The sequence below is a fragment of the Spea bombifrons genome, chromosome 1 (assembly GCF_027358695.1).
Source record: "Spea bombifrons isolate aSpeBom1 chromosome 1, aSpeBom1.2.pri, whole genome shotgun sequence".
In the NCBI taxonomy this organism is placed as follows: Eukaryota; Metazoa; Chordata; class Amphibia; order Anura; family Pelobatidae; genus Spea; species Spea bombifrons.
This window is the reverse complement of record NC_071087.1, coordinates 50,764,368-50,779,902: the sequence shown is the minus strand read 5'-3', so window position 1 is coordinate 50,779,902 and position 15,535 is coordinate 50,764,368. Positions and strand designations below refer to the sequence as shown.

At 37.1% G+C, this 15,535-nt stretch overlaps 1 protein-coding gene across 6 annotated transcripts in view; it reads left to right on the top strand.

The window, feature by feature from the left end:
* PDLIM5 (PDZ and LIM domain 5) overlaps nucleotides 1–15,535 on the top strand; it is an 89,632-nt gene that overhangs the window by 56,821 nt on the left and 17,276 nt on the right. For 2 of the 6 annotated variants that reach the window (XM_053461583.1, XM_053461580.1), the window contains exons 6-9: nucleotides 2,189–2,206; nucleotides 2,491–2,663; nucleotides 3,742–3,778; nucleotides 14,927–15,063. In XM_053461583.1, the coding sequence (XP_053317558.1) occupies nucleotides 2,189–2,206; nucleotides 2,491–2,663; nucleotides 3,742–3,778; nucleotides 14,927–15,063 (365 nt within the window). Of the gene's footprint in view, nucleotides 1–357; nucleotides 375–2,188; nucleotides 2,207–2,490; nucleotides 2,664–3,741; nucleotides 3,779–8,081; nucleotides 8,377–9,433; nucleotides 9,545–9,640; nucleotides 9,770–10,506; nucleotides 10,714–11,216; nucleotides 11,304–11,947; nucleotides 12,098–12,980; nucleotides 13,113–14,926; nucleotides 15,064–15,535 lie in introns of those variants that run through there. The other 4 variants (XM_053461584.1, XM_053461581.1, XM_053461582.1 and 1 more) reach the window with 3 other exon arrangements.

Sequence of the window (15,535 nt, the reverse complement as noted above, 5' to 3'; positions counted from 1 at the left end):
ATTACTCTGACACCTCCCCTCACCTCAAGGAAATTCCTTTCTGTTTTTATTAAAACTTAGTTAAACTAACCCAAGGGAAAAAAAAAACTTTTTTTCTCAAATAGTTTATTTTCTGAGCTGGGCCTGTAGCTTCCACGTATTTCCTTAAAAGGTAAAGAAAAAATCCTGCTGTCATCCCAAGAAATTATACATTTTTGATGGCAGCCTATTTATAAATGCGTTTTATAGCAATAAGTCATAGCTCGAGTACCATTTAGACACATTCATTACATTATTTCTATGTGTTTCTTATTGTATTTCTTAACGTTCCATACTGTGTGTTTTGTTTTTGTATCCCCCTCCCCGTTCCCTGTACAGGTAACTACAGTGGTAATGTTAGTATCTGATTTATTATCATAACTTATATTGACTTGTCTGCAAGTGGAAGTTGCATGTCTGCGGCAGTGTTAATGTTCTATTGGATTTGGGGTATTCAAATTGCACATAGGATAAGTGGAATCCTTTTAACCCTTGTGTTCCAGAGGACTGAGAAGCACGCTGCAGTGTAGAACTTGCACGCGCCCCTCAAACTCAGTTAAATTTAAGGTTAAGGGTACCATCGAGATTAAATACATTAACAAATATTAATAATAGTACTAATATTATTGGTATTCTAAGTCATATTAATGCAGTGATGCAATTAATAGCCAAACAATCCTTATAGTTTTGCATTATAAGAGGTCCTCAACAAATATAGTCATGAAGATTTGCTATTGGCACTACTGCCTCCTAGTGACCATAGATGAGCACCACACAAGCTGTATTGGAGCTGCTGGTAATTCTCTGCATAGTACTACCACTGGCTTTACCTTCATCATGTGGAGCTCGTGGGTACCTTGGTGCCCTGCTGTGCTCAACATAAAGCAATTTCAGCATTAGTAAAGCAGTATACATCTGTCTTATACCCCTTTTGGAGCACGCTGAGAGCAAGAGCAAGGCCACAATGGGAGTGAGCCAAGTCCCTTTTGACAGACAGAGGTCCATGCAGTGACTTACTACTGGAAAGGGAATGAAGTTCAGTCTTGATTCTTGACTCTGGCTCACACTCCATCTCAGACGCTGAGCTATGTGTCTGGCTTGACTCCAGACTAGCCTCAACCACCAGCAGTACCGGCAGTTCTTCATGAACATGCAGAAGCAGAGCAGAAGTAACTCAGAATGTGTATGTAAACTGGTGGTGTTCAACTCCAGTGTTTGAGGGCTGCAAACTGGCTCCAGGTTTTTGAATATCCCAGCATGACCACAGGCATCTCAATAAAAAAAATCACTCATTGACTTGTTTTCCATCAAGGATACACTAAATTCCTGGCCTGTTTGTGGCTCTTGAGGGCTAGAGATGAGGACCACCGATCTAAAATAACATGGTGAAAGAAGTGACCATTCCTCTTTAAAATGTTGCTGATCCAAGGAAATTTTAATCCAAACATTTCCTCTAAATTTAGCAAATGTCAGTAACTATTTTCCTGTTCCACTAGCATCAGCCTTCGAATTCTCAGCTCATTTTAACAGTGAAATACCCCAAGGCTCCCAGCACATATGTATGCCTGATCAGCTGAGGGAGAGAGACAGTCATAGGGAAAGAAACCACAATTTTTAAATAGTATTTTCTTTTTTTTAAATTTTCAAAGGTCTTAAAATAGCTTCTGGCTAATTGATTTCGTATTATGTCAGCTTAAAACTTTACATCACTCAACAGTACAGAAAATTCCATGAGTTTTTGTTATTATTTTTCTTTACAATTTTGCAATTGTAATATTGTATTGTTATATTCTATTTTGTTGCTTTTATGTAATGGGCCAAGTCCCATAACCTCTTCTCTTTAATTAACTGCTTGCCGAGTTCTTTAAATGCATATTGACTAAAAGTGCTATTTTAAACCTAAAAATTACATAAACTGTTAATTACCGTAATTATTAATACTTATTTGTATGTTATTTTTTGTTTGCTTCTTAATTTTGTATTCTTCAAAATCTGGAATTGCTGTAAATGTAAAAATCAGCAGGGATTTTGTTCTCATTATTATATATTGATAGTGGTTCAATTGTATTGAATGTGCACAAAATATATTTTTAGCCTTAGATTTCTCTTTTCCTTCTTTCCTTTTCTTCTTCATCCTCATCGTCTGCTTCTTCCTCTTCAATCTCTAAAGGAAAATTCCACCAAAACGGTAATCTCTGTTCTCAAAATCGTTTTGAGTGTACGTGTATTGTACAGCGCTGTGGAATAGGATGGCGCTTTATAAGTCAATAAATAATACAGATGTCTTAAAATGTGCTGTCCAACTGCCACCTAGTGACCAGAAATGGCCAGTCAGCTATAAAAATTATTTAAACACATCCTTAATACTGTATAATATACATTGTTTGGTTGTGCTCTTTTGAATTGTTTTTTTTAAAAAAGATTTTTAATATTGTAAGCTCAATTAATTTCATTTGTCTTATTTTTATCTAGTCCTCCGCGAAAGCACATTGTGGATACATACACGGATATTTACCACACTTCCCCATTTACCGATGCAAGCAAGAAACGCCTGATGGATAACACTGAAGACTGGCACCCTCGTACCGGAACCACTCAGTCACGCTCCTTTCGGATTCTTGCCCAGATCACTGGCACAGAGCACAGTGAGTGACCACTCCATTAACAATCGGGTTTTTTTTCATTCGAAGTTGAGTCTGTGTCTGTTGCATTTGGTGGAATGTGGTGTGACAGGCAACCTATACACCACAATCAAATCAAGTTAAAACATGTAAACATTTTATACAAGTTGCTTTGGAAAAAGTTTTACATTTCGTTGTTTTTTTTTCCTAGATGCCCTAATTGTTTATGCAAAAGAGGCATACATTTGTCTAAGAGAATTTTATGATTTCTCTCTGTGGGATTATTGATTTTCTTTAATAGCTTTAACCGGCGACACTGTTCGTAATGTCATTGTAAAAGACAAATGTCACTTAACTTACTGGGACAGCGATCCAATTGGCACAGCCAGTACAGCTGTATAGGGGCCCCATATCGCCACATCTGGGGTCTTCCTCCCACATGCCTAGTCTGCATTGTTTTAAGTTAGGGACTCGTGACATGTGCACTTGGGGCCTGTAGTTTTTTTTAACAAACACGACTTGGTTGAAGGGAGGAATGGTATTTTTGTTGTTATGATGGGCACTTAGGGGTATTAACATTATGGGCCATGGCAGGTGAAGGCGTGCTCCCTAAGTATACCCAGTGGCGTATTTACCTTTGACGCTGCCCTGGGTTAGGCCACTCCAACTCTCTGTGCCGCCATCTTTACTGCTGAGTGACAGGCTGCTTCAGCACGTTTTGTCCATGGTGGTAACAGAGCTATCTTCCTTTTTTACTGACCCCTACAGCAGTGGCTGCCCTATTCGGCATAGGCCAGAATACACCCAAAATTATGTGATAGTAGCCCTGAAAAGGACATCATTACAGACTTTTTGGTTGAACTTCCATTTCAGTTTTACTGTGTATAACTCAATGGGTAGTCAAAGGAAAAGATTACAAAACGTCATTCTAGGCCTTCTTCCAAGTGGTTGGTCCTACATACGGCGTAAAAATTCTTCCTCTCATGTCAGTCTGACTTCTCTTTTGTTGAGTGATAAACTCTAGGAAGGTTTAGCTGAATTTTCTGCATTGGTAAACATTATTATATATTTCATTGTTTTTTGTTTGTTTTTTTATTTACAGTGAGTGAACCAGAGCCTGAAAATGTGAAAAAGACAAAGTAAGTATAAATGTCATTATTTTTGGTTTTAACACATAAACCACGTTTACTGGATAGTCATATTGGTTTCCCGTTGGATTGTGGTGATTTTTACATTATTTTATTTTTAGTGTCATGCATTTCTACAAGTATTTCTCAGTGAATGTACAGCTACATTTGTATTTGGCATGCTGTTCAGTGGCAGCGAATATTGCTACTTTCCATGCTGTGTTACTTTTGCAGGATATGTGTTACTATATTATTCATTTTGTGGGTTGGTTGTTTATTTCTTTTGTTCAGCGTCCCAGCATGCCATTCTAGAAGTCTATGTTACTTGCAATAATGATTGTGCTTTAAAAGCATCTTTAAAACAATTATGGAGTGAATATTATTGCATGATGTTGTTTCGGTGTGGAGGCATGGTAATGGATGCAGGTTATGCATGACCCAAGCACAATAATATCTTCTTGTAGTATGGGAAGTAGCCACTTAGCAACCACATACATGCCATACTTTATTAGATTTCCAGTTATAATGATCACTAGCTCCGTCTCCCAGTTTATGTATAGTGGAGACACTGTCTCTTTTTTTTTTTTTGCATTATCTATCGGTTTAAACCAGCCATTAAAACCTATACCATAAAACATTTTCAAACCCTGATGATAACGTTGATTATTATCTACACAACACAACACAAAATACCATCTCTGGAAATCTTTAATTATTGGCAACTGAATGCCATTTTCCTCTCCTTTTCTCCTTTCTTCATTACTTTCTCTCTCTGTTTTCTTCCTCTTTTTGTAGGGAAAAGGTTCCAGTTCAAATCATTAGCCCAAAGTATACAAAACTGCGCGACTGGCACCATGGCGTTTCTGCCCGTGTTCTTAATGTGCAATGAATGTCTTCTTTTGTCAGTCCTTTTTATGTCTTTCCTTCCGTTTTTGTCCTGTTCTTCTTATCTTGCTTTTTTCAACTGTAGTGCTCTGTTGCAAGGAAAACACTAGCTTGTTAGTTTTCTGATATCTCTTTACTGCTGTGAGAAGGTATGTGGTATGTAATTCACAAAACACTATTGCACTCGGAAATAACTTTACTTTATTGACATAAGTGGCCATTTTGTTGCATGGGGACACATTTCATGTCGACCAGAATAAGCCGTTTGAGTGGGTCAGTGACTGGCAGTTCTTATTGTTGGGGGCAAGGCCACTGTATACAAATAATACTGAATCACTTTTAAGGATCCCGTCATTGAAATGGAAACTCATTACTTTGAACACTCTCAAAACGCACCAGTACACGGTTTTCTTTTTTCTTATTTTTTTTTTCTTTTCAAATAAACATTTTATGTAGTGTGGTCCTTTATTAGGCCATCGAATCGCATACTTCCCAAAAGTCTAGGTATTGGTGGGACATTGGTCATGATTTTTGGACACTATCCTCGGTACTCCCCCTTTTGTCTTGCTTTTGAGGCCAGTCAGTATTATGGGGCAGCTGGGGAGATCCTGTGATCTCCCACTACTGGCCCAGGGAGCTGTAAAATAAATGGAGGCCTGCAATGCAGCTGTTCTTGTAAGGTGGGAAGGTGGCCACGTCCACTCCCAGTGCTCCTCTCCTCCTGTTGCCACACCTGTAACACAGATGTCCCAATTTGGACACCTGAAATGTTGGGTGGTATGGAATCACCACTGATGGTTATCAGTATGTTGTCTAGAAAATTGCACGTGGAGGTCCCATGCACAACATGTAATAAATTGGTGGGTGACTCTGGGTGAATTCTCTTTCATGGGATATGAAGCATGTGAAGAATGATTGGATTCAGACATTGATTTGGAAAGGTTGTTTTGGTTTGAAACTGGAGACTCTGATGTGTTAGTCACACATGAATCAAGGTGTATTAATTATATTCTATAGTCAGCATTTTTGGGTTGTATTTCATGTTTTACATGCACACCACAAGATAAAATTTTAAGCACCCCCAATTCTTTTAAAAGATATGATCCACAAAAAGACCACAAAATGCATTTTGGTGAATTATGGCCAGTCTTTACCTTCAATGTATTTATGTTAAATATTCTGTACGAAGCTCCAGCTTGTTAAATCTGTAAATATTTTCTCCATTATTTAAAAGTTGTCGATTACTCTTTCACCTTTTAGTTTTAGATACTTATTGTTTGCTATGTTTCAAAGAATTTGATTTGCCTAACTTACAGTTTGGGCTAGCAAAGATATTTTTGCGGATTTTTTTCCATCTCATACATTGGTGCTATTGTTTGACTTTGTTTTAACACAAAGTATACAAAAAGGATTATTGCACTTTTACAATTTTGCTTTCTTTATATGTGTACTTTCATAGAACTATAATGATTTAATAAAATCAATTCAGAAACAATCTGCCGATCTTCCTTTAATGTTAAAGGCACTCCAGTATGTTTTTTTTTTTTCCAGGAATCAAATAATATGAATTCCGATGTGTGACTTTATAAGGTTGTCTTGTGGTGTTTAGCAACACAAACGAACTCGGTTGGTTTACTATATAAACAATATAAAAATATCATACTGCTATTGATTTTATTGGGATATATAACATGTGGATTCCGCAGTTACAGTAGCATTGCTTTCAACAGAACAAAGCAAATAGGAACTTTCAACCGAGGTATTTGACATTCCCATTCGGTTGATTAAGTTATAACACTGCGCCCCAGCCAGTCCTTGCTCTGCAGAGTGTTTCTCATGCTGACGCTCTCTAAAGTGAAAGTCTATAGAGGAAGGTATTTCATCAGGTAAGCAGGACTTACCATAAAGAATCTGCTCGGTGTGACCCAAAATATCACAGCAGCCTTCAAGTGGATAAAGGAAGCTTATTGGAAGAAAATGAAATAAACCCGATTATATTCGTTGCTAAACTACATTACTATATACAGCGCTGTGTTTAACACTAAAGGAAACTTTTTGTTTTTCAATGGAACTTCTCTTTTGGTATGAAATAGACTTAAAAAGTCATAGGTAACACCTCCTTTCTCAATAAGATGTTAGTCACTGACTATGTAAAAACAAGAAAAAAATGTATTATTATTTTTCATATTTTTCACATTGATTGATGGCTTATCTCAGGCTCCTGGAGAGACTACATATACATTCCTTGGCGTTAGGAATGGATTCGCCATTAAAATGCATATAATTATGCATTTTTTTTTTTTATACTTTAGGGAAAGCGACGTTTCGAATGGAGACATCAGGTAATTTTTGGTAAACTAACAAGCACATGCCTGAAGATTGGAAACAATATACACGTGTCAATCTTAATCTGATTAAAAAGAAACCCTGCTAAAATACGTTAATATTATAACTGGTATTTTTATAAGTTAATAAATGAGTGATCACGTTTCATTTTATTTTTTTTAGGCACCTAAACTGATTCTACTAAAAATGTCCACTTTCTTGTGGTTTTAAGTTTTTTTTTTTAAGACACTTAATTATTTCTGATAGTGTTAAGGAATGAGCAAAGGCTGTACTCTTTGTGTATAAAATATACAAGGCGGTTATTTCTAATTAAAATGTCAAGTTAATGATTATGTGCTGTTACCTTTGGTGCCCATTTTAGGTGCACCCTGCAGAATTGTGTCACCCAAAGGTTCATGGGAATGAGTTGCCATTTTGGGGACAGAAAAAAAGGACATTACACACCGTACGAGTAAAAAATGGTTACACATACATGTTGTTCAAGCAACATATGGACATGCATACCTATTGTGCATGTAGTATAGGGCCAACCATGCCTGCTGTCCAAGAAATACTGGTCCATGTGTACGCATTGTACAAGCTATATAGGGACAAGTATACCCATTTTACAAGCCACATAGGGACATGTATACAGTACTGATTTGTTTAAGCCATATAGGGTCATGTATACCTATTGTGCAAGACACATAGGGACATGCACTCTGATATTGAATTAAGTGAGGGGTCTAATTTGGTATACTTCCCAGGAGTTTCAAGACTGGTGTCATGAGAATAAGTTTAGTATGCAGGTTAATACACAGAATAGAAAAAACACAAAACAAGCAGCAGGACACAGAGTCTAACATGGGCATTTTGCAATTCTAATAAGCCATGGCATTAATCATTCTAATTATACATCATATATGACAGGCAGGCAGTAATTAGTAGGTCATATATTTCCTAGTATGAATATCGGCCACTAAAAATGCAAGTCAACATGAGACAATTCTTAAACCGCGCTGATATTGACGCCATGTACATCTTATCTGAGCTGGTAGCCATTTCATTGATCTAATTGTAAAGCACCACCTATTTCCATGGCGCAGCAAAATGGTCAGGTCCCTCAGGGGTATAGTAATGGTGATTTTACAATGTTATATCTTCTGAGACAAAAAAGAGGTTAGTCTATAGTCTTGTTGTATACATAATTTTATAGTCAGCCAGATAGAAAAGGATACTCTCAAGTTCTCAAAATGTCATTCAAGCACACCTGCAGGTTTCCCTGACGAAGCTGAAGTTCAAGGTACTCCACCAAGTACAAGGAGGTGTTCAATAGCTACACAAACTGATGAGCTTCTCCCTGCAAGCACAACTCTGTCAGCAACGGTTTCTTCACCAAGGTCTGGTGGGCTTTGTGTTCCCGAGACTAATGCACTTCTGTATTGTGCTTTACACCGATAGTATCACGAATGAGAAGAATGCACTAATTACACAGGTGATTTTAAATTGTGGGACATGCACACTCTTGCACCCGGCACTTTCTACAAATCTAGAATAGAGAAGATCTGGAGTTGGTAGCAAAATATAGCCCAAATATGTAGCAGGAGGGTGATTGTGTAACATCACCAGGCAGTTGTCACACTTTGATATTTATTGAACGGACAATAAAATATTTGTCAAGTAGTTGCTAGTCCAGTTCCTGGTAATAAGATACCCAAATTGTGATAGGAACGAGAAATTATCTAAATACCAACATGTTGGCATCACATACGAAAGACAAACGGCAGTCATTAGAATTGTGTTTGACCCCACTAATCGCTATTTCATAGTAGTTGATTTTCCAATAAAAGCATTAAGATAAATCCAAAAACATTGGATTGTAGAAAATATAATTTATCTGTGTCCATTTTTGTAAACTGCTAAGTCTCCTGGCACAAGACAGTCTGATACAGCAATAATAACAGAAAATCTAAAAAAAAAAACCCAGCGGTGCAGAGCAGAAGTGAGAATTTGAGCCATTTCTGTAAAAATGTAGATTAGTTTTAGCTTAATTTCCAGCTGATAAATAAGCTCCATCCTTATATAACACAGCTGTTCATGAGTGTTCCTGTTACAACCATATAAATTATATAGAATAACCCATTTCTCTTAACGGGTTGCAAAAAAATAGAACTTTTCTAATTGATGTAGTCATTGCTGCATTTGTCTCCAAGATAACATTTTCTTCTGGGCTTAATGAGAACAGGAAAGCAGCTATTTGTATTTTTTATGTCCCATTCCTATTTTACATTGGCCACAGTTATTTCAGATTCAGCACATATCCTAATACCATTCAGTTGAATTATTTTGCACCCTCCTCACTATTTACATTAGTTTGTGTGTTGCCGTGATTTTTTCAGTATTTTTGTGCCTGCTTTATTCCACACTGGAATTAAAAAAAAAATGGTTGAACTTTAGGCCGGAGCCTATGCCGTTAGAGAATCCAGAAACTGGTCTACCGTCTTCCATTACGACAGCCCCTGCCCAAGCATCTACTGAACCCGCTTCATCAAATACTTCACCTGGGAGGTAAACAGTTTTCCAAGAGGCTGTGCCAAAAGAAAGCACACAATGCCGATGGCACTTTCCTAAAAACCTCATGCTGTTCTATGTTTTCTTCTGTAGAAAGGCTATATTTGACAATCCTTTGGAATCCCTGCCAAAATGTGCTCCTTTCCCACCCGCCACTGTTCAGGTCCTAAGTGTCAATACTCAAGTAGCTACAATGTCTAAAACAGCATCGGTTTACACAAGGTTAGATTTTATTTTCAAACCTAAATAATTGCCGTTTATTTGTTGGCACTGACTGAAAAATGCAATACAACTCATCAAAGCATGAGTAATTATAGGACACTATCAAGTGTATCATGGTCTAAGGATCAAGAGGACAACATATGATCTATCTATCTATCAGAGCTAAAAGGGAGTAGCATGATCAAAATGGACCATATTTTAACAGTTCTATATATATATATATATATATATATATATATATATATATATATATATAATAAAGGTATTTTGCAAGTAAATCAAGCTGTAAGTGTTCACATACACAAAAGTCAGAGTGTGATAAAGTTATTTTATTAAGACATTATAAAGGATTTTTTTAGTACGGTGGTGCTAAAGTGGCACCAACTATGTCATGTGGCATATTCTACACTGGCTTTCTTTTTTGTTTCCTTTTGACGTTGACTATTAGTAGAAAACTAAGGTGGTCTTCGGAGTTCATTTGAACGTTGTAGGGTCTTTTTGCAGCGTTCCTGAATGATCTTACCACGGTCTTAGCATGATCGTACCACGGATTTCGCAAAATTAGAAGTTCAGCTAAACAAAAGTTTTATCCAGGGTAAAAAAAATACGCTTGTGTATATAGACTTTACCTTAATACATACACGTGTTAATAATTTCTTTCAAGAACATAATTAGATTTTATTATAGTAAATGACATATTGGTAAAGTTATTTTTGTTCATTTTTGTTGATGTCTAGCAAATTAAGGTCTGCTGCCATATTGGAAGATCCCCTACTGGAAAATAGTACTTCAGGGGCACTTGTGAGCAATGGAGTAGTTATGAAGACTCATCTAACTCAAAGAAATAGTGTTGGTACTCAGACATGTGAACCTCATGTGTCATTAGCGATGTCTCCAGTACATCCGGTTCCAACCAGTAGTTCATCTTCTCATGTCCCAGTCAGGTACTTCTTGGAAATAAAGCCCCATATTTATTTTCTGTGCCACTGACAAACATCACTTAGCTTGATTATTAACCTTTATTTATTAACCTGGAGTCACTCAATTTTTGTAACACTTCTGCACCTACTTTCAAAAAGCATCAAAATTGGAAGACTATCCCTCTAACAATGTTCCTAATTAACCTATTAGCACTTCTTGGATGTTTAGGGAAGTCCAACAACAAATTACTACTACCTACCTCCACATATTGGTATAGATTTGTCAATTTGTTGTTTAAAAAAGATAATTTTTTACTTAAATATCAATACATCCACATAACATAAATACATTTTATTGGTTTAATTGATGTTCTTAATCCATATTCACTTCAGATTGGCTTGTGTTTAATCTGCTTCATAAATACCCTAACACCACACCCAATAATCTATTAGGGTCTAAAATTGTACTTCATTGTGATTTGCTACTTAATCTGGCTTTTATCTGTGCCATTCTGCTTTCTGGTTAGGCATGAAAATACTGATATTTCTACAGCAAACACTTCAACTGCCCAGTTCTCAGCTGTCTATTCTCAGACATCTTTGACCCAAACAAGGTAACAAAGCCATTGTTAGAACCCAAATATGTTCTGTAGATACAGGTACACTGTTTTACCACGACCAACCAAAGATAAAGCTTTACCAGGTGAAGACCAACAGTATAAAAATGACCCACCATCAGACAGTGAAGAAGTTTGTACCAGTTCTTGACGTAGTACACAGTGACCCAGATTCAGGTACAGCACTATCAAGAAATGGCCAACTTTCTGTGGTTACAGAGTATTCCTTATATAAATACATGGACATTCCTTATACAAATACATGGACATTCCTGAAGTAAACTCTCTTCACGCTTGAATGTTCTTGGAACAGCATAATATACACGGTATAGCTCTGTTAAATTATTTTGAGAGATTTGTTCACAACGTGGGAAGCTTTTGTTGAGAGATCTTGCTCGACACTTTGTGTCTATTTCCATATTTGTCCTCTTTAATGTACTACTAATCTTTAGTGGTTGAGGTACAACTAAACATTAAAGGTGTTAATGATTACGACCTTGTTTAAACAATCACCTTATAGACACAAACTCTGCTCAATGACTATAAACGTTTTTCTGACAGCTTTTTCTGACAGCTTGCTTAGTCCTCAACTTACTTTCACAATTATTCTATCACTCCTCTTTTTCTTTCTTCCCTGTAAGTATTTGCACTAAAAAAGCAATGATCGACAATCCCTTGGAAAAGTTACCCAAGTCTGCACCCTGCCCTCCTCCCGTGCTTGATGTGAGGAATTCCAATACTAAAAATCGTGCGGTGGCAGCTGTAGCCGCCGTTGTGGGTGCCCAGGCAAGGTATACTGTCATTTAAATATCACGTACATTGGAAAAAAAAAAAAGTCTGGGACCATTAGTAAATCTATCAGTATTCAGCTATATTAGTCAGTGAGGCTTGTTTACGAATACTAGCACAATGTGGTTTATTGTATATCGTGAATATAAAGCGTTTGTAGTGTCTCCTGTGTCACAGAGCAATTAATAAGATACAAAAATTCAAAGAGAGGTCTATTTGCACTGGTGGAGCAAACATGTAGAAAGCTTTCGATGCAAAACAAACAAAATAATTAAGTGAATATCGGCTCAATCTATATGATTTCTCCTAATCTTTTCATTGAAAGTGATGACTTTTATCAGGCCTAGGCTAGCCATCTGGAAAACTGAGCAAATGGCATATTGGCCACTACCTGAGGGTGGGGGTCCCTTACCTTTATTGCCATCTGTATGGCAGATTCGGTCCCCCACCAGCTCGATATACACGATCACATGCTGTAATGGGGTAAGAGAGTAGTGTGTGGCCTTGTTGTACTCATTTTCCACCGGGCTAAAAGTGCCTTCTATTGGACCATCACAGAAAAAATGTAGAAATGTAAAGTCATAAGGTTTGTGGAGAGACCTCTTTTTCTGATGTAAAAGTTTGTATCTTCCTTTGGAGCAATATTGCTATATCCATCTTACCTATTAGGACCAGGACAAACTCAGAAGTTAGTATGTTAGATAGATGGCTAAGGTCTCTTCCTGGGCTGAAAGTCCAACCGTTCCTATGAAGGAATATTTCTGTGGTGTGATAAAAAGAGGGGACGCATAGTTTGCTTTCTATCAGCTAGAGCATCCTCTCTCTTTTTGTACTATAATTATTTTCACATCTTTCTATGCGTTTCCCTTTCCTTTCTCTGCTCAGACTCTCCGATCCTTTTGTCTATCGCACTCTTCTGGATGCTCTTCTCATATCTCCTATTACTAAGCCACCTTTTCCAGATATAAAACCTTCAAGGAAATCAACAGGTATTCTGAATAATCGCCACCTTCAGAGGTGAGAACCAGAAATATATCGGATACAGCGAATATGTCCTAATTATTTTAAAAAATGGAAATGATACCCCCACTGCAGAATTTAAATGGCTCCCCATTGCTGAAGAACGATTTAGATGTGCACACCATTAAGAGTCGGGATTACAGCAAGTGTATATAATATATAGTTAATTTGTAGCTTCAATCCTCTTAGCGTTAATGTGTTTTTCTACAAAAACGGTTATTTATTGCCTTTAACTAAATATTAAACTGGATAGAATACAAGTTTGCTAGCAACTTCACCTATAAAATACCAGCTCTCAACCTGACGCTTTTGTACAATAACATGGACTGAAATATCCTACATTTGCTTGTAGAAGGCAGAATTCAATGGATACTGCTGTCCAACTTTATCTATACAAACATGTATATGCTCCTTTATAAATTATCTAGTTCAGAACATCGCACATTTCACTGCACAAGGTATAACCAGCCACCCCACTACTGCGGGGTCATGTGATATTGCCAGGAGGTAGCCACCAGCAAGCAGTTGGCTTTATTGATCTCTGATAGAATATTGGTTCTTACCAACATTTCTCAAGTGAGGCCACATATGGCCACTGGTCCAGCCACCATGACAAATGCAATTATGGTGGCTGTGTGAATACCCTAACTCGCCCATACAATAATGTTGAGTGTTTTGCGTGCAAAGCCGGGACCAGCTGTTTTCCAAGAGTATTGAAAGGAGGATCAGCTGCTTCCCAATGGTATTGGAAGGAGAGTGATCTTCAGTGTCGGATAACTCTACTTCAGTATGCAGTTGGCAGGTGCTTACTGGGGTCTTGTGAGGTGAATGTATACAAATGTATGGACTTTTAAAGACATTTTATGAACTACCTCTGGTATGTTGTCCATCATTTTAATGTTAATATAGGAAAATATTGATTTGCAAGTTGTTGTTTTTTTTTTTAATTTTAAGTATTTTTTGCGCGAAATATTTGTATTTGTATTTGCAATTTGCAGTTGAAGTCAAGATCATCAGATTCTCCTTTTAATGTGCTTGGGCTATGAAGCTTTATGTGTATTGATGACAACTGCAATCCTCTAATGTAATACAACTGTACTTTGGGGGATAGATCGGGAATGGAGCAGATGTGGATTTGTGTCCCTTTGCTTTCCCACTGGGGAAGAAAAGAAAGCACATGTCAGCACCCCACTGGTTTACATGGATCCCCTGTGCTTTTTATTTGTTATTTACTCTTAATGTTGAGAAGAATTGTAAGGAAGAGGGGATTCATTTGTCTTGTCTTGTTTACATGACACCTTTTTTAAGGTAAATATCTTTTTTTTGTTTAACTGGTTTTCTAAGACAGTTTAATTGTTTTGAATTGTACCAAGTGTCCACCATGTTCGTATTAATTTCGACAAAAGAAAAGGCCAAGGTTTTTAACGGGATTTTTATAAAATGTGTAAATTAGTGGGTAAAATAAATCAACCTGACGTTTGTGAATGGATCCAATTGAAGCAATGAAGCAAACGGGTAAGAGAAGAAATTAAAATTCTTGTTTTATGTTTTGTTATATAGTTTTTGAACAGCTAATACTGCAGTGTGGGATATTTTTTGGTAGTTTTTACTATATGATTATGGTGACAGAGATGTGAAAAGATTATTAGCTTGGTGGTGAACCAGATGACCTGGTAACCCACCACCACTATCAGGGTCCAATACATTATTTAAGGAAATGGATCCTCGTACCATAGAGTACCATTTCAGTAGTGACTGCAGGGAACTGTATATTGTGGTATAAAATATGTACTTTGTTTTGTTACTTGCAGTGATGTACAGGAGCCCACGCCAGCTACCACATACAATGCTGCTCCTGCTAAGAATATGACGGCTTCCTATAAGTCTCCGCCGCCTTTCAAACCTAGTGGCCCAACAAGCACAGCTAAACCAGCAGGATGGCAACCAGGTAATCATAGTTTTTTTAAGTAATCCAAATTAAAATAGGTTACCGTCTCCCCGAAACCATATCTCCATAACCATAAACCGTAATTGTTAATGATATTTCTCTGAACATCTATAGAAAGGTGAATGCATGTTTGAGAGGTAATGTACAGGCACACACATATATTGGAACTATTATCCTCTAAGGTCTTGAAAGCTTATGCCACTCATCCACATCTTACTCTATGAAGGTTGAGTACCTAGGAGATATTGCAAAGATCTTTACAAAGCATGGGACATCTGAAGTGCAGTTTTGTAAGTGTTAGCTTTTAATCTTGCTTTTTTATGGACGTCAAGTTGAGAGATGGTCTGCATTAGTGGTGCATGACTCCAGTTTTTGAGGGTTACAAGCAGGCCACAGTTTTCAGATGTCCCAGCTTGAGCACAGGCACCTCAAGTAAACATTAATGAAATTATTTATTTTCAGGAAATATTAA